This window comes from Protomyctophum bolini, assembly GCF_963924005.1.
Source record: "Protomyctophum bolini genome assembly, chromosome: 19".
In the NCBI taxonomy this organism is placed as follows: Eukaryota; Metazoa; Chordata; class Actinopteri; order Myctophiformes; family Myctophidae; genus Protomyctophum; species Protomyctophum bolini.
This window is the reverse complement of record NC_137880.1, coordinates 22761353-22781509: the sequence shown is the minus strand read 5'-3', so window position 1 is coordinate 22781509 and position 20157 is coordinate 22761353. Positions and strand designations below refer to the sequence as shown.

The 20157-nt window shown below is 45.2% G+C and overlaps 1 protein-coding gene across 1 annotated transcript; it reads right to left on the bottom strand.

Moving 5' to 3' along the window:
* Positions 1–1008: 1008 nt before the first annotated feature.
* LOC308334622 (kelch-like protein 24) lies at positions 1009–9654 on the bottom strand (the record flags this gene model as incomplete). Its single annotated transcript, XM_080791426.1, has 11 exons — positions 1009–1149; positions 1872–2067; positions 2812–2961; positions 3610–3768; positions 6296–6433; positions 6573–6735; positions 7541–7684; positions 8256–8447; positions 8536–8670; positions 9261–9455; positions 9574–9654. The coding sequence occupies 10 exons, from the start codon at positions 9652–9654 to the stop codon at positions 1904–1906; spliced, it is 1521 nt and encodes a 506-aa protein (XP_080647552.1). The 3' UTR covers positions 1009–1149; positions 1872–1903.
* Between the last annotated feature and the right edge of the window lie 10503 nt (positions 9655–20157).

Sequence of the window (20157 nt, the reverse complement as noted above, 5' to 3'; positions counted from 1 at the left end):
GTGTTTTTATAAGCCAGACACATTCCTGATGGTTATTTTAAGTTACAGTACAGTACAGTACAGTACAGTACAGTACAGCACAGTACAGTACAGCACAGTACAGTACATCCGGTTGCCATTGGAGAGAAGTTTAGGAATAAGGCTATAGTTTAACCATTGCTTTGCTGAGGTTAAGGTTAGGAATAAGGCTATAGTTTTATCATTTTGATGCAAGTGAACAAATAGATTCACACACCTCTTATGTTGCAACACTTCCAATTCCTGAACAAAGACATGATGATAATAGCCTAATAATTAATAGTTAATGCAGTGGAGAGGCTAAACACTGTTAACACAATATCCTGTCAAAGTAAAGTCGCTGTTCTGTTTTCTTTCATTTTATTAAAAACATAATAAGTTGGTACAAGAAATGTACAGCATGAAAATATACATTTAATGTCTTCATACAAATACTGTGGATTAAACAAAAATATCATATATGTTGGGAGGGAAGCATTCACACAATATACAGAGAGAGAGAGAGAGAGAGAGAGAGAGAGAGAGAGAGAGAGAGAGAGAGAGAGAAAGTAGGACGTGCGACATTGCTTTGGTCTACTCACAGTGGCGAATATATATTTCAGAGCGAACATTTTTAATCAAAATATTGGCTTCTGGCGAGGTCCCTGGAACTACATATTTTGAGATGGGGGGTCCGTGGCCCAATAGAGATAATTCTGGGGGTCCTTGACATGAAAAAGGTTGAGCACCACTGACATAGAAACATGGGTTTTCAGAAAGAAAATAGGATTTAGAAGCCATTTTTTATCGACCTCAGTCCAAAATGGGTTAAAAACAAAAAAGGACTTCAGCGCCAGCGGAATAAAAACATCGTAGGCTACTACAGCAGCTGCAGGTAATCAAATGAATAATAGTCTGTTAGATCTAGGTGTGCCTAGATCAGTGGTCCGGGGAACACATTGGTAGATCTCGGCTTACCACTCATCATCTCCAGAAGGGGAATATTGAGCATCATCGTCTCCACATTCGTAACCATGATACCTCGGCAGCTTGAGAGACACACATCTGATAGAGAAGCGAGCATCCGGCGTCTCTCCCGCTTTTTCCCACGTGTCCGTCTCTTCGCAGTAGCACTCGATCGTTATGGCATCTCTAGACACGAACAGAGAGAGACCGACGGGTGTGAAAGAAATGTCTCGTATGGACCAGAAGACACTTTTCCCCCTAGCTCTGGTCCATAGCGTAAGCTATGGTACTTCCAACTTCCTGCGCACGCATGAAAGGCTGCACTGCCTGTTGACACTGCTGCTGACATAAAAATTACACTACTAGAAACTACTAGTCCATTTCCACTTGTGGGTCACGGACCAATTTTTATGAGTCACGAGTCACGACCGGACTCGAGAAATGTATTTTATTTTTCCAAAGATTTTATTTTTTTGAAATTCCATGAATATAATAAATAATTAAGAAGTAGTGAAAATAGCCAATCTACAAGCACACGTCGCAAGCTTGTAGGATCCCCTATTTTCAGAAGTTTGGGTCCTGGTGCAAATGTCTAATCTCTCTTCTGGGCTAAAACGATTTAGGGCTCCATGTTCGTCACCGCTAAACCCCTTATCCCTAAATTATTTTTTTATTTTTTACTATTTAGATTTTTTTTAATAGTTCAACTAGCCAATCTACATTGACACGTTGTGAGCTTGTAGACTGGCCATTTTTTTTTAACTATTCAAAAATGTTTTGCAAAAACAAGAAGGCAAAGAAGTTTAGGGATAAGGGGTTTAGCGGTGACGAAAATGGAGCCCTTAGTGTCCAGAAGACACTTTTCCCCCCCTCCCAGGCATTCATGGAGCCGCTGCAGTGTCTCTTACCTATTAGTATTGTTGTAATCGCCCTGTTGTAATTAGTTCCCTCCCAGTACGTAGATCTTTCCTTTGTCCACGACCGCGCTGTGCTCGTGGCGTCCTCCAAAGGGGGCACACATGGTCCACCGGTCGGTCTGCGGGTTGTAGCACTCCACCGTTTCGGCTATCACCATGCCGTACTCCTGGTGTTTATACAGACCACCTATCGATATACAGGGTTTGACTGTTAGGGCCTTTCATTATGGGCCCAAACTTCAGTCCAGACTATGGGACAGGTCGATATTTAGAAGGAAGAAAAGTGTAAACCTGGAGGAAAATATGGGAGGGTTATGCCTTTTTTTATCTCAGTCCAAGGGAAGGTCAGCTAATTTAACTTTGAGTCCATGGCGATACGCCCGTCATCTTACCAAATCCTAACGTTCTCACGGAAGACTGTTGACTGGCCCTTAAATAGGCTACCCGCTGATATATTATTAAATCACTTAAAGCGTTAAGTCTTCAAAAGACAAAAAGAGTGGCCGCACACACTGATAGCCAAAGTGCCAATTATTTAGTAGGATGCAGAGTAAGAACCAACGTTTCTTCAGGGTATGTGAATAGACTATGGGAAAGGGTATGTGAATAGAGTATAGACTATGGGAAAGGGTATGTGAATAGAGTATAGACTATGGGAAAGGGTATGTGAATAGACTGTGGGAAAGGGTATGTGAATACCCTGAAGAAGGCAGTAGTACCTGCCGAAACGTTGGTCCTTTTTAAGACTTAACTCTTTAGATGTTTCTGCCGTGAGCTACTACTAAGACTGGTGTGCGTTTAGCATCCTCCGGCACAATATTATTATATCACAACATAATGTTATATCGTTGACCTAAATGGAGTTATATCGACAATGATAGTATGATTTAAAGAAAAATACTAGGCTTATGTCTTTTTCAGAAATGAATACCTGTAACGTAGATCTTTCCATTCAGAACACAAGCAGCTGAGTGTCTACGTGGAATCTGCATCGGAGCGAGTTGTGTCCACACGGAGGTTTTAGGGTTGTACTTGGCCAGCTGGCCACCTGGCTTGTCGGGTTGACCTCGTGGCTCATCAGCTAGAGTCCAGGAGACACACACACACACACACACACACACACACACACACACACACACACACACGTCAAAGCATGAATACGTAATAAATAATACCAAAGTATATTTGTACGTTTTCAGTGAACCATTATGCTTGACATACACGAACACTACGGGCTGTATTTTGCGTGTCTTAAGTACCAGGTCTTATTCCCTAACTTCAGTAAACTGAAGACCTGGAGGCGTGATCAATGCTCTTTGGCCACTCAGAATAGCCAAATGGCATTGATCACGCCTCCAGGTCTTTAGTTTACTCAAGTTAGGGAATAAGACCTGGTACTTGGACACGCAAAATACAGCCCTACATGTCAAAGTGTCCTTGAGCAACAGGGCAAGACACTGAACCCTACATTGCCTCCAGTGTGTCGGTCGGTGTGAGCTCGCCACCATTGGTGTGTGAATGTGGGAAGTGAGGACGCTGGCGTCGACTGTTCGCCGCTTCACCTCCCAATGTATGAATGAATGAAGCGTTGTAAAGCGTGTTGAGTAGGCACGTAGTGCATAGAAAAGCGCTATAAAAATGAAATTCATTATTATTATTACTACATGAAAAACACAACCTCATAAAACCACGCAGGCTGAACCTGCAGGTCCATGAATCTGTTCCATACCAATAAAATAGAGATGTCTATCCAGTGCGACCACGTCACAGCCGATAGGACACCGGATATCCTTCATCAGCTCCCAGGTGTCTTTGCTCGGGTCGTACCGTTCTTGCGCCCAACCCCACCCCCCCACTGCAAATATATATCCATCCAGCATCACCAGGCCTGTGGAAAAAAGATACAACATAATTGTTAGAAGGCTACACGTGTTGGACATGCATGGTCGTTGAGGCTAGGGTCAATTTATTTCAATGGATAATCCTGCCAGGGTCGTAAATTACGTCCAGTCAGTGTTTCCACTAGACTGGGTGCCCACACCTTTTTGACTTGAGAGCTACTTTCAAAATGACCAGCTGAACAAGATCTACCCACCGGAAAAAAATATTATACTATCACTGAAAATAGTTTAAATATGTACTCGAGGGGTCTTTGGAATAGCAGAGGTGGTGTTACATATAAGACAAATGCGCTTGGAATGGGAAATAGAAGGGGAGAAATGGAATAGGTTAGGTTTTGTATTTAATTTGTAATTCTACCACATACACCAACACTCATCAATCAAGTCGCCTTAATTCATTTGTTTTATATTTAAATGTGATCTACCTGCACAGCCTTTCTGGTAGATCGCGATCTACCTTTTGGGCAGCGCTGCTAGAGGGCGGATATCTATGATCAACCCAGAAACACATGTGACAGCCATGTGCTCGTGAAACTCATTTTTATTTCCTCGTGGGGACAATGTTCTCTGCCATGACTGTGTGTCTTTTGAATGGGCTCCAACCAGGCCTGGAATTTCATCATTTTAGGGGCAAGGCCACTTGGTGAACTTTTTGAGGACACAAGGCCAAGTGCCAGGGCATGAAGGCCATCAATTAAAACAATGATTTTTAAGTCCCCGGTCATCATTATTTTAGCTTAAACATTGGTACAGAACAGTGCTTCTTAAATAAATAATCACAGCTTTAAATAACAAAATATAAGTAGCTACTGTTGTAAAATATTGTAAACATGTCTGTAACATGGGGTCCCAGTGCAGAGATGAAAATCATAATGAAATGGCCTAGGACCCTGTCACCCTAGGGCCCTGTCACCCTATAGGCTAATTAATATACATTTAATTTGGGGGTCCTTGAAATTAAAATGGCTTCAGCACCTTCTAACTTTGTTTTTCAAACCGACTATTTTCACAAACGAATGTCTCGGTGTGCGATAGTAGTGATAGTGATAGTAGTGATAGTGATAGTAGTGAAGATGAATATTCTGTGACTACTTAAACCTGAGTAAACATACATCGCCTGTCACCTCCAGCCAGATACAGAGTAGAGCCTATATGGTGGGAGAGGAGCAGAATTAAAACAATGACGTAAGCTTTCATTGTTTTAAAAGAAATACATAGTTTAATATGCATACACAACTTGAAATGTCTTCATATATATATATATATATATATATATATATATAATCGCTGAAGAAATTCACAGAAATTCATCAAAATAGTTCCAGTGTTATAATATAAGCTGCTGGGCGCTTATATTAGCCCGACGAGATCGAAAATGTTAAAACGTTAATAACTCTTGATCTAAATCATTCCGTCCAATTCTAAGAAAAGAACAATTATGTGTTAGACGGCCGATCGCGGTCCCGTCGCTAGTCGCGTTAGAATTAATCATACCTCCCGTTGTTGTCGTTCGCACGGAGAGTGTTTTGGCTACATCAAGCTACTTCAGCCACATCCGGGATAACATCCGGTCCGTCGCTGAATGTGCTCCGCTGCTATAAATCGCTGGGCGCTCTGATTTAATGGATTGCGGATTAAATAATCCCGGGCGTTCGGGGTGTTAAATACCTGTGGATTAACCCAGTTTTCTATTTATTTAGCAGCATCACATTTTTTAATACTGTACATACTGTACAGAACCAGAGCATGTGAGCGGAGCGGAGAGGCCGATAATTCCGCTTTTCGCTCTCGACGGCTTTTGTTACGCTCGCTCCGCGCTCACGTTCATCTCCCCCCACGCCGCTCTACGCTCGCTCCGCGCTCACTTCAAAATCCACCCGCTCCTCGCTCCGCTCGCGCTCACATGCTCTGTTGTAGCCCATCGTCATGTGTCCAAATCCAAAAGAACAGATATGTAAACTGTCGACACGCCATGAGCGGTGCATTGATGATTTGTATGTCTATTCTCATGGACAGTCCGTGAAGCAGATTACGCGTATGGGGCTGGGCTTGAGTCTGAGAGCAGCCCCGGCGCCAGGATGGAATGACTGAGAAGGCATTGAGATTTTTGAGGGGGCACAAAGGCAAAGAGGTTGATTTAAGGGCGCAAACATCCCCTTTACCCCCCTGTGGTGCCGGGCCTGCTTGAGAGGCAATGATTGATGTAAACTGCTAGCCAAGCTTGCACAGTGCCGTGCCGTGTGCACTGAGCGGCTCGGAGCGGAGGACAGTTCTCGCTTCGGAAGTCAATCCGACCCATTTAAAAACCCGCTCCGTGCTCACGTCAAAATCCACTCGCTCCGCTCCCGCTCCGCTCACATGCTCTGTACAGAACCCAAAAAGGGGTTCCCGCCCAGAATGGGTTAAGTTGTGTACTATTTAATTACTTTTTCTTGCCCGTCATGTCTCTTTTATGTCTATTCGTTTGTACTTTGTGTATGGACCCGAGTCCAATAATAGAGATTTTCTTCTCACCTGAGGCGACCATGGTATGCCTTTCGCTTTTCATGGGCAAGTCTCCAACTGTCCTCCACTCTTCTGTCAGGGGATCGAAGATCTCCAATGAGTCGACGGTGTTCCTTTGGTACATCTTTTCTCCCACTGCCACGATCACTGCATCCAGTGGGGGAGAAGGAGCAGGTGTACAGGAGTACATTCAAGAGTTTATTTCATGAAAAGAGACCCACATATCTCACAGACGGGCATGCTGCTGGCCTTTTGGATAGATGTCCACTTTCAGCTCGTCACCTACCAGTGTTACTGCGTGGGCGTGCTGAGTTAGAGTATGGCTGCTCCCCCTTGGCCTCAGAGATGAACCTCTGACAGCCCGGCTGTTCTTTCACCACCTCCAGACTCTCCACCACAGTGTGGAGGTAGGAGGGACTGATGAGAGGCAGACGGATGTGCTCCAACACCTTCAAGAACACACAGAGAGAACACAGAGTATTAGTACTAGTCCAACTGGAACAACATGAGAGCAGCAGTGGTCTCTGTGGTAAAGTGGGGGGGTTCCCAGTTCCATCCTGGGCAGAGTTAGCAAGAAGCAGTGTAGCAGTGTATGAATGCGTGTGTGAATGTGTGTGTGTGTGTGTGTGTGTGTGTGTGTGTGTGTGTGACTGTGTGTGTGTGTGTGTGTGTGTGTGTGTGTGTGTGTGTGTGAATGGATTAATGTATTAATGCACAATCTATGTAAAGGTATATGAATGTGTGTGTGTGTGAATGGGTTAATGTAATGCACAATCTGTGTTAAAGTGCTTTGGATGAGAGTGCTATATAAATGCACCATTTACCAGCCAGTCCCACACCAGTATACAGTACAGTACAGTACAGTACAGTACAGTATACTGTATACAGCAGATGCCAAAGCATGTATTTGCAAAGGGACTCTAGCAACTGCCTTACATTTAGAAGACCTCCGACATGTCGATAAACAGAGACCTCTGATTGTCTTACAAGGCGTGAGAATAAGAAATGACTGACCTGTCCAAAGCTCTGTCTGTGGGTAGGACTCTTGTCTAAATGACTGACCTGTCCAAAGCTCTGTCTGTGGGTAGGACTCTTGTCTAAATGACTGACCTGTCCAAAGCTCTGTCTGTGGGTAGGACTCTTGTCTAAATGACTGACCTGTCCAAAGCTCTGTCTGTGGGTAGGACTCTTGTCTAAATGACTGACCTGTCCAAAGCTCTGTCTGTGGGTAGGACTCTTGTCTAAATGACTGACCTGTCCAAAGCTCTGTCTGTGGGTAGGACTCTTGTCTAACCACAGCATGGCAGCCTCAAACACCATGTCCTCCTTGGGAACCTTCAGATGGTCACTGGAGAGAACCTCCGTCAGCCTTTCCACAGAGAGAGAGAGAAACTCCTCCTATTGGTAGAAAAAACCCCACAATTACCTGATAGATGAAGACACTGTTCCCAAAATTTTCACTGGTGAAAGATGGTTTGTTTAGTGAAATAGACATACGACTGTGGTTAATGGTAATATACATATATCTAATCACTGTGACTGATTGAATGTTTCTACCCAGGTCTGGGTCAGTTGTGATGGTGGGAAGTTGAGTAATGGTAATAAAACAACCCAAATGTATGACCCTCAACCACTGGGGGGCTGCCATAAGGTTCAATTGTTAAAACACCCGGATTAAGGTTGGTGAGGGGTCCGTTAAAACGACCGGATTAAGGTTGGTGAGTGATGCGTTAAAACGACCAGATTAAGGTTGGTGAGGGGTCCGTTAAAACGACCGGATTAAGGTTGGTGAGTGATGCGTTAAAACGACCAGATTAAGGTTGGTGAGGGATGCATTAAAACGACCGGATTAAGGTTGGTGAGAGAGGTGTTGCTCCCGTGCTTGCGGTTATGTTTAGGTTAGAGTTAGGGTTAGTAATGGTCGATCTAACGGGAGGTCGGACCAATATCACGCTACCCAACCACTGACCTTCTGGTAGATGAGCCTGAAGTATTCCAGAATGTGATCCAAGCTGTGTTTCTTCAACATTCCACAGGAGTGGTCGTCGGCACTGCAGTAAAACTCCACACAGTTATTTACGTCCAAGTGGCGCTTCATGTATTCACAGCAGGCCTCTCGCACAGACTTGACTTCCAACAGGTCTGATGCCGCCAGCAGAGCCTGGGACAAATGAACACATTAGCTTGATGTTATGTAGGACTATATGGAGACAATGTCTGATGTTTATGATAATAATAAAATACATTACCTGCACATTATCAGTAGAGATGGACACCTTAGACGTGTAGGCGTAGTTCACCAGCAAACCAATCATCTGAGGTTCCAGTCCACTGATGGTCACTCTGTCCTGTGTGGACTCCCTCATACCACACATAAACATGGCCTGTGCACGTTGGAAAGGAGAACGGTTGGCTTGGGAGTGTCCATAGTTACTTTCTAATTTACATTGTTAATTGATTAATTAATTTGGTGTAGAAGTAGAGTGATATTTGGTAACGGTTCATGTGAAAGCCAAGGCAAACGTTAAATGTCATTGCCTTAACAGCAGCAGCTCAATAGAGCGTTGCAGTCCCGCCTCCCTTTCATGACGACGAGAGCCCCGGAAGAGGATTCCCTGTTTATTGTCCCCATAAAGTTTTAAAAATATATTTATTTAAAGACGTTTACGCCGCAGACAAAGCCAACTCTTGTTGTGACAAATCATGACAATAAACACAATGTATTGGTCTGATCAAATAATTAGTAAGAAGAAGAAGTGTTGTACCCTGCCTTTTTTTCTTCTCTCTCATTATTTGATCGGACCAAAACATTGTGTTTATTGTCATGATTTGTCACAACAACAGTTGGCTTTGTCCGTGGCGAAAACGTCTTTAAATAAATACTTTTTGAAAACTCTTTGGGGAAAATGAACGGGGAATTCACTTCCGGGCCTGTCGTCGGGGGTGGGACTGCGACGCTCACGTGTGCATTTACCTCAAAGTAAGGGCTGAAGGAGGCCAGTACAGCACGATGGCAGGGGACCTCCTGTCCCTCACAGACCAGAATCACATCACAAAATACACTGTTGAGACGCAGCCTGTTGAGACCCTCTAACAGCTGGTTGGGATGGTCGCGGTCCACAAACACCTCAGCCTTCAGGGAGGATGGAGGTACACTGGTGCCGTCCTCCTGAATGCAACGACAACAACATCATCCAGAGGGACATTCATAATCAGACAAATAACCTACTGTCAATCTGTGAGTCATGTTGCTGATCTGGTAATGATGCTTGGAAACGGTCACTCACATGGTCAGTGTCCTTTCGCATCCTCTTGGCAGCCTGTGGTGAATCTCTCTGTCTGGCAGCATCCAGGATGTCGTCAGCCATTGCTGAGGTGAGGTGGAGAGAGAACACACTACATTACTGTTACATGTGGTTTAACTCATGGCTGAGGTGAGGTGGAGAGAGAACTCACTACATTACTGTTACATGTGGTTTAACTCATGGCTGAGGTGAGGTGGAGAGAGAACTCACTACATTACTGTTATGTGGTTTAACTCATGGCTGAGGTGAGGTGGAGAGAGAACACACTACATTACTGTTCAGGCATGCAAACAGGCCCAAGGTGAAAAAGGTGACAGTGTGCGGGGCCAACGCTGTGCCGCGGGCAAAACCGCGGCGCAAATCTTTTAAGCGTTTATCGGTACTAAACCCACTTTGGGGGGGGGGGGGGGGTGTCATGGGGGACAGTATATACTACACTGTACTGTACTAGCCCTCCTCCCGGCCTGTGTGTCTGTGTGTTAGGCTGTGCAACAGTGACACTTGGTGGTGAACAAATGCTATAACGCTATGTTTCGTGCTCGGACACAGCCAGGGACCCAGGGACACAGCCAGGGACAGACCCAGTGACACAGGGGCAGCCAGGGACAGACCCAGTGACACAGGGACAGCCAGGGACAGACCCAGTGACACAGGGACACAGCCAGGGACACATCCAGGGACAGACCCAGTGACACAGGGACAGCCAGGGACAGACCCAGTGACACAGGGACAGCCAGGGACAGACCCAGTGACACAGCCAGGGACACATCCAGGGACAGACCCAGTGACACAGGGACAGCCAGGGACAGACCCAGTGACACAGGGACAGCCAGGGACAGACCCAGTGACACAGGGACAGCCAGGGACAGACCCAGTGACACAGGGACACAGCCAGGGACAGCCAGGGACAGACCCAGTGACACAGGGACACAGCCAGGGACAGACCCAGTGACACAGGGACAGCCAGGGACAGACCCAGTGACACAGGGACACAGCCAGGGACACAGCCAGGGACAGCCAGGGACAGACCCAGTGACACAGGGACACAGCCAGGGACAGACCCAGTGACACAGGGACAGCGAGGGACAGACCCAGTGACACAGGGACAGCCAGGGACAGACCCAGTGACACAGGGACACAGCCAGGGACACAGCCAGGGACAGACCCAGTGACACAGCCAGGGACACAGCCAGGGACAGCCAGGGACAGACCCAGTGACACAGGGACAGCCAGGGACAGACCTAGTGACACAGGGACAGCCAGGGACAGACCTAGTGACACAGGGACAGCCAGGGACAGACCCAATGACACAGTGACACAGCCAGGGACAGACCCAGTGACACAGGCACACAGCCAGGAACAGACCCAGTGACACAGGGACACAGGGACACCGCCAGGGACACAGGGACCCAGCCAGGGACAGACACAGGGACACATACTGTAGCTGTCTATAGTGTGGTTGAGTGGCTGCACCACTCAAAAATGACAGATGATTATTTACTAAATCAGTACAAATCTAGTCAGTATTGAGCAAGATGTTAACATTCATGTCCTGATAGTCATAGAACAATTAATTTACTCCAACAGGAGCACTAGCCCCTCGAGGAGCACTAGCCCCTCCTATATTCAGTAGATTTGTGTCCTAAATGCCATTGACAATGAATGAATTGTCATATATCGGCTATTTTTGTCCTACACAATCCTACACATTCATTGTCACAAAAATGACAATGAATGGATGATGTATGATGATAAGGGTCACTTCACACAGGTGTGATTTAAAGAAAGAAACTGGTCCAGCACTCACACTCCCATCTCAAAATCCCTTACAGTTACACTCTTCACATCATGTAAAATAGAAAATTATATTCACTGGCAAAATAATGAATTATAATACAAATAAAATGTTTTGGGATGGTTTAGTCAACAGGGTCAGTTTACTTCATTATTTTAGCCTTAGTCAATTTAAGACATGTAGAGTAACATCCTCTCCTTATTCAACAGTTGAGCTGCATGTTTTCGTTTTTAATATATCCATTTAGTATAAGCCCTGGCACGCACGCACGCACGCGCGTGCTTTATTTATTTACTCATACGCATGCATGCACACACACGAGCACACAGACAGACACACACACACACACAGCGAGAGAAACTGACGCCGGCGCGTCCACACCACAGACAGTATAACGCAAAGTGCTAACGTTGCTAATGCTAACTGTAGCAGCTAAACTAATGGATCGACTGGCGAGTCACAGACAGTGTGTCAAAATTCATGCCGAGTCCACACAAACAGGTTTTTTTTCCGCGGAGCGACCAGCGGCTGCGCACATCATGCCGCCCAGATGCAAGCAGAAATATCGCTCAGAATCATTAGTGACTCACGAGAGTAGTCTGTCAGATAATTCTCCGGGCAGCGAGCTCGGGCTCCACAGACCCCCTCACCCCCCCCAAACATTTTTTTAACGGATTTGCATGAATCACACAGGTCCTATATTTGGGATAAAAACGGCGATTTTCGCCGAAAAGCTACACTTTTGCATGTCTGACTGTTACATGTGGTTTAACTCATGGCTGAGGTGAGGTGGAGAGAGAACTCACTACATTACTGTTACATGTGGTTTAACTCATGGCTGAGGTGAGGTGAGGTGGAGAGAGAACACACTACATTACTGTTACATGTGGTTTAACTCATGGCTGAGGTGAGGTGGAGAGAGAACTCACTACATTACTGTTATATGTGGTTTAACTCATGGCTGAGGTGAGGTGGAGAGAGAACTCACTACATTACTGTTATGTGGTTTAACTCATGGCTGAGGTGAGGTGGAGAGAGAACTCACTACATTACTGTTATGTGGTTTAACTCATGGCTGAGGTGAGGTGGAGAGAGAACACACTACATTACTGTTACATGTGGTTTAACTCATGGCTGAGGTGAGGTGGAGAGAGAACTCACTACATTACTGTTACATGTGGTTTATTTAACTCATGGCTGAGGTGAGGTGAGGTGGAGAGAGAACTCACTACATTACTGTTACATGTGGTTTATTTAACTCATGGCTGAGGTGAGGTGGAGCACTTCCGCATTTAACCAGAACATGTGGAAGTAGAGCGTTCTTCCGGGTCCTTCATGGTATGCCACTGAGCAACTTCCATTGAATGAAAAGTGGGGTCGGGGTTATCTGCTCTCTAGTTTATAACTATGGGTTACACAGTGAAATACTAATCATTTAACTCTGAGGTGGACAAATGGAAGTTATGAAACCTTGATGGAATGAACACGATTAACCCGTCTTCATCTTTGTATTGCTTGTTGATTACAGTGATTTAATTCAACTCAGGCTGAACACAGTGAGTCAAATTATGTTGTAAAAAAGATGTGAACGAAATATGAGTATTGGAGTTACTCTGACGCCACATTTAAAATGCAAAGAAACAGCTTATTGTTGTCATTTGATATACTGAAGCTTACTTTAAATCGGCGAGATTTGTTGAGCATATCAAGTACTCTTTTGTAATGTCCTCCTGGCTAGGGATGGAAAATCGATTAATCGCTGTAAATAAATTCTTCAGTAAACTGAATGTAATGCTGTGTGCGCCGGTTGAAAAAAAAGTCCCCCCACCCCCACCTTGGTAGCCACAGAAACATCTCTTCTTTTGCATGTCACGTGACAGACAAGACAGTTTTTCTCAGAGAGTGAGAACAACTAGTAAGCATCATTATGCTTCCTATGCATTGTGGCATTAAACATCATGTCAGCTACACATCCTAGACTCTTCTCCCTCCCATAATGATGATATAAGGCAGTGGTTCCCAAAGTGGGGTCCGGGGAACCCCAGGGGTCCTTGGGGGAGTTCCAGGGGGGTCCCCAGCTGAATTATAGTTTGGGAACCAAACATTGTACACTCTCATTAGAGTTAAATTAACTTTGATTTTACAATATTTAAATTGGGGGTCCCAGAGATAGAAATGCCATTCAAATGGGGTTTGTGGATGCATGTCGAACCGGGGGTCCTTGAAATTAAACACGTAAACATTTACGTTATGCATCTTTGACACATCTCACCAACACTCAAGCGGCGCTGCCGCTCTCCGTGAACAGAGGGTATGTAAGTCTGCATCCCATGGAGGGACACGTTGTGAGCTTGTAGATCAGCTTTGTACAATCAATGAGACAATGACGATCGTTAATAAGCCATCAACGACCCAGTCAAATATCCCTGAGAGAGAGAGAGAGAGAGAGACACGGTCAATTCAGCATCTCAACAATGGTGATTGACACCCCTAGGGAGGGTTCATGTTTGAAGGTGATGATTCAAGGTCATTGTTTTTACCCCCCAGTCAGATGGAGGGTTCAAGGCATTTTATACCATGCAGGGCACATGCATTTTCTCCAGGGGTACACTTTAAATAAATCAACCTGTCCCCAAATACTGAAATTCCTGTTTAATTATCTGCTAGTAAAGGGCAATCTCTGCCTTTCCTTTTCCACTTTCCACAGCCAGGCAGGGGGGACTCATAAAATAAGCATTGGGGTAAGTGTAAATGTGGCGAGGGCAGGGGGCTTCTCATTAAGCTTGCGTTACCAGCTGGTTTGATCTGACTTCTACCATCCTCCTACTTCACTCCAGAGTGGACGTTTCATTACCTCAGCCCCGCTCACCATGGGGTCTCTTTAAAGCAAGTGGTTTTCGGCCCTCTTCATATCGAGGTCCATTATTTATTCTGCATTACGAGCCACGGTCCATGCACCGTTTGATGAGATTTCCTCTCTCAGAGCCGAGACTTGGAATATTTTGTTATCGTTGGATAAGACCTTGTCCACTTTCCATGCTGTATTGATGTGGTACCATTAGGAGAGATAACAGGCAATATATAAATTATTCTACACTCTCTAATTGTGTATAAAAACGTACCCGTAGGGGTACATTTGGTTTCATTTTACACTCTCAAGAGTGTCAAATACTAGTGGCATGCTATACATAATGCAACTTCTTATTATTCCACTGACCTACCGTAACATGCTGATAACATAAATTTGCCTCACTAACTACTATGCTATCGAATTAAAGTTTTTCTATACAGCACAGCTGATTTAAAAAAGAAATCCGCTTTGGAAGTGATGATTAAGTTAGAACCTTTAATTAAGAAAATTGCTATCGTTTTACAAGAGTAATCAGGGAAATGTAAATACACAACTTGACACACACACACACACACACACACACACACACACACACACACACACACACACACACACACACACACACTAGGCATGTGGAAAATAATCGATACGTATCGATACATCGATTATGACGTGCGCGATGCGAGTGAATCGGTTCATTCACTGTGTGTCGGTAAAATTGACGGGTGAAATCTCGATGGATCGTTCGCGGAGTGCTTGCACCGGTAAAATCCGTGGTTGCACTGTTTTTTCATGGTAAATTTCACCCTATCCTGTGTTTCCGAGGCGCATTGAACGTACCATCAGAAAAGGAAGGAAAAAAAAGGTCTCTCGCAGCCAGCTCCGCACAGTGTGCGGCTGTGCGCTGCGAGCACGCAGCTACTCTGTGCAGAGTATACACGTTGAGACAACAGACTATAAAGAGCACCCGCGACGAACAGAAGTGAACCCCACGCACAAAGGAAGCACAACCTTTAGCTTTATAAAATAGCTGTCCGTCGATCAGTTGACTTTTCACTGTAGCGCTGCGTGCTGCAAATGATCCACACCCCACAGCTGTTCTAGCTGATTCTCCGACGCGAATCTGCGTCGCGACTCGCGATCATCAATTTGTAATTAAAGAAAGCTTCTGCTTCTGCACACGTGTACAACAACAACAACGCCACAGCTGGGTCAGTGTACTGCTTGCGTTTAAAGTCGTTTACAACCGTTCCACAACTTTCCACTGTCCAGCTTTCCCCTGCTATTCTCTGGGATAGAAGCCTTATTTATATTCTGCAGCAAGACGTTGTCGCACGCCTAAAATTGCAGATCCACAAGCTCACAGCGGGGCGTGGATGAGACGCGTTGTGAGCTTGTACATCTGCTATGTATTTATAACGTTAATAATACATGCAGGCCAGGGTCTTCAATGTTTTTTAGGTCAAGCCAAGGACCACTTAGCTGAGAGTGAGAGATCAAGCAGGGACCCCCACTATACATAGGCAATTATATTATTAAACTGTGTTGCAGATTAAACTACTTGTTTGACAGCACTACGAGTGTGACCTGTCATTTTTGTTTTGTTTATTTGTTTATTTTCTATTTATATGTTGGTAACATTAATTGAGCTATTACATAGGATATTACATTTTAATCTCTTGAACCCTCTATACTCAAAACCTCAAATTGACCTTTGAGATATAATTATTATACTATAGCCTATGATTATTAGTAATCTAACAATTCCACAATAACCAGCAGAGAGCAGACCCTTTGTTTACTTACATAATTCTATAATTTGGGTTGTTTGAGATGCAGAGCTATAATACTAACCTACAGTAAAACAATAAATTGCTTTGAATTTAAATGTAATGCATTTTTACATGTTTTGGGAAATTAATAGAGCTTTAATATAAATCCTTTCTATTGTGATGAATCTCCATCAAATCGCATCGTATCGGTAGAGGGGTGAATCGCATCGTATCGCATTGATTTGAACTAAATGGTTATCGCATCGCATCGCATCGGGAAGAGGGAGAATCGTATCGCATCGTATCGCCAGGGGATTCCATGTATCTCTAATGTATCGTATCGCTGGCAGTGCATCGAGATGCGTATCGAATCGTGAGATGAGACGAGATTCACATGCCTAACACACACACACACACACACAACTACCTTGCAGATCAGCTATTTTCATTAGTTTATTATTCATTAGTGCATGATTTGTATTATATAATATCTATTAACTATTAACCAAAGCTTGACAAATAATTGTAGTGTATTAAAGGGACAACATTAAGTAGTGGAGTAGTGAAGTATTGAAAATATGAAATAAACACACAGTAAAAGTACCTCAAAATTGTACCATGTTTTACAGGTAGCTATTTTCCTCCACTGCATTCATACACACAGGAGCATACCAGTGTACCGTCCTCCTGAATATTTGACAAGAGCATGGATAGTAGGGTGTTAATTTCCGAAAAGAAAAACAAACAAAACACAAAACATTAGAATAATATGGAGATAAGAGGTTTCTTCCCGAGAGCACCGATATGCAGCTCCCCGCTGTGAATGCACCCTTCTGCTCCACAGTACGGCCTCAGTACCACATCCTTCTGCTACACAGTACGGCCTCAGTACCACATCCTTCTGCTACACAGTACGGCCTCAGTACCACATCCTTCTGCTACACAGTACGGCCTCAGTACCACATCCTTCTGCTACACAGTACGGCCTCAGTACCACATCCTTCTGCTACACAGTACGGCCTCAGTACCACATCCTTCTGCTACACAGTACGGCCTCAGTACCACATCCTTCTGCTACACAGTACGGCCTCAGTACCACATCCTTCTGCTACACAGTACGGCCTCAGTACCACATCCTTCTGCTACACAGTACGGCCTCAGTACCACATCCTTCTACTACACAGTACGGCCTCAGTACCACATCCTTCTACTACACAGTACGGCCTCAGTACCACATCCTTCTGCTACACAGTACGGCCTCAGTACCACATCCTTCTGCTACACAGTACGGCCTCAGTACCACATCCTTCTACTACACAGTACGGCCTCAGTACCACATCCTTCTGCTACACAGTACGGCCTCAGTACCACATCCTTCTACTACACAGTACGGCCTCAGTACCACATCAGTACCACACCAGTCTCATTACAATATTTGCTGCGTGCACACGCACCCGTCTCCACTATACCTAATTAGATCTTTGTGTCGCTAGTCCACTCCCCTTCATCGAGAATTGTCTCTCTTCTCCGCGGCACCATAAGTTATACCCAACACCAATTCTCCCACTCAACAACCACCACCTCAACGCACACGCACACACGCACGCATGGCCGGGCGTCGCTTTCTCGTCCCGTTAGTGATGTGGACTCCTACAGTCACTGACAAAAGGAGGAAGCGATTCCCGGCCGTTGGGGGCCTACTCAAACCGTCAACGTGCGTAAAACATAACACCAAACCAGTGACACCACCAGCCTGGACATAAGGAATATCAATATACACAAGACTTTGGGGCGAAACTTCATATTTACCCTGCTCTGTAACCACAAAAAGTGTGTTATTACGTCCTCCATTTCAGCACACAGTAAGTAATTGCTGATATGAACGTTTTCTTTCACATTCTGCACGCGATGCTGCTGATGAATGTGCTTGTAGGTAAATAATATGCCAGAACTGTGCCAAATGGTCCAAATTATCCAACAAATAAAAGATTTTCGCGCATGTACGAGCCCGACACACACACACACACACACACACACACACACACACACACACACAAGGCCTAAAGACAATCCTTTTGTCTTTGATAAACAATATGAATGTGTTTATAAACTCAACAATGGTACATATACGTATATACATGAGTTTATATAGCTTTGCCAAAGCAGCATACGTTTGCCAAGAGCATGGTACCAGAGGTCATGGTGTATTATGGAGCAAAGCATCACAACAATGGGAACTGCTGCATGCATACTAATCATCCCATCTCAACCTGATGAACTACATTTATTCCAGCTGTCATTTAAGCACTTCAGCTAATTGGTCCTCCACGAACAACACAGAGTGAGGATGTTGGTTTCAATAGGCCAGAATTAGCAGCATCCTATTAGTCATAAAGGACTCTCTATGTCTATTATTTATCTTCATGTCGCTGCTGTCGGGCATGCAGGAACCTCATATCTCCATATTTAAACTAATGTATCGCCATTTGCGCCTTTTGACACCTCCCCGTACCTCCCCGCTGATGACGTCTTGTCACGCCTTTTTCATATGAATTGATACGGTGATCAATTGCGTCATGTATGCGCTCATAACACTCCGGGAATTTCCGCTGGCTTATGCTGTCTATGGGGAATTTGTACATGCACCTATGTGACGTTAATGAGCACCAGTATATACCAGTAGGGGCGCTGTAGTACTGCACTGTTGCCTGCTAATGAGAGAGAGAGAGAGAGAGAGAGAGAGAGGGGAGTTGCACCACTCGGTTCATTTTTCTTTAGTAAAAGAACAAACACCCGCATACTGTCTTCAAATGCAGTGAAAAAACTTTAATAGTGAAACAGCAACGTTTCGGCCTATGCAGCCTTCATCAGGCTATCTTTTCTGGACAGGCTATCCAACACACATTCGGGGACATAACATGATGTCAGTGAATCCCATGCAGGACATAGAATCAAGCTTTATTTTGCAGTATCTGACCATTTATTTTGGACCCGCCTAACTCTGAGTGTATGGAACAACGTGGGTCCATTTGCTTCAATTTTGTACATTCTTAGAGTTACAGACCTGTAAATGGTCCATTTTGGATCCCCCTCAAGGAACCCAGAGGGTCCCTGGAACCCACTTGGAGAACCACTGATATAGATTATAGATATTTAATTGGCAAACGATTTTGAACCATGCTGCATATATGTTGTTATAGCAAAGAATTTGACGATCTACAAGCTTGCGACGCATCACTACGTGTGTGTGCGTGCGTGTGTGTGTGCGTGCGTGCATGCAGGGCTGTGTGATGCGTAGTGCAGTAGGACTGCAGTAGTGCTTGTAGTTAGTGCATGTTGTGCATGTTGCTTCTGCCTGCTACTCTGCTTTCAGCTACTGCCGCCGGCTAGCCCTCCTCGCGGGGGGTGAAAAGAGGAGCTGAGCTGCGTAAGTCTCCTCCTGCCGGTACACAGCCTCTCCACCGCCAAGACTTCTGCAGTGCCTCCTCGTGGCCACACACGGTAACTGGGTACCTTGCGGTCCCAGGCCAAACTGTAGAGGATCTCGGAGCAACAGTGGGCCCCAGAGGCAAGGCGTGCAGGCCCACCGGTGTGTGGACACGCCCTGGCGCCTGCCAACCACTGTCCCAGCTATGGGCAAATAGCATGGGCAGATGGGGCTCATAGCCGTGGAAGGCAAGGCAACCCATCTAGGAGAAGGACACTCTGAATTAAAACCAGGACTGCGAGGAGTTGCGCCCCACAGTCCTTAATTAGCATTGTAAAGCCAACCATGGAGTACAAAGTCATCCCAAATCCTATACTTCCAGCAGCGGGAGTCTGCAGGAACATCGCAGCGGACGGTGGTGTTGGTCCTCCTCCCGGAGGACATCATGACGATAGGACCTTAAACCCGCGAGGGAGGGCCCTGTCCGATCACAGCACCCCGTCCAATGCACTCTTGCGTTGTCGGAGACCATTTCTTATGGGAACCTTCAACGCATGTACAGTAAGAGAAGATGCTAGACTGGTGGAGCTAGCACACTGTGCTGAGGAAAGGGGAGTGGAGATCCTGGGGATCCAGGAACACAGGAGAGTGCACACTGAAGACCGGATCGTGTACCGCAGAGTGGAGAGATGCACGTTCATCACTTCATCCGCATGGCGAA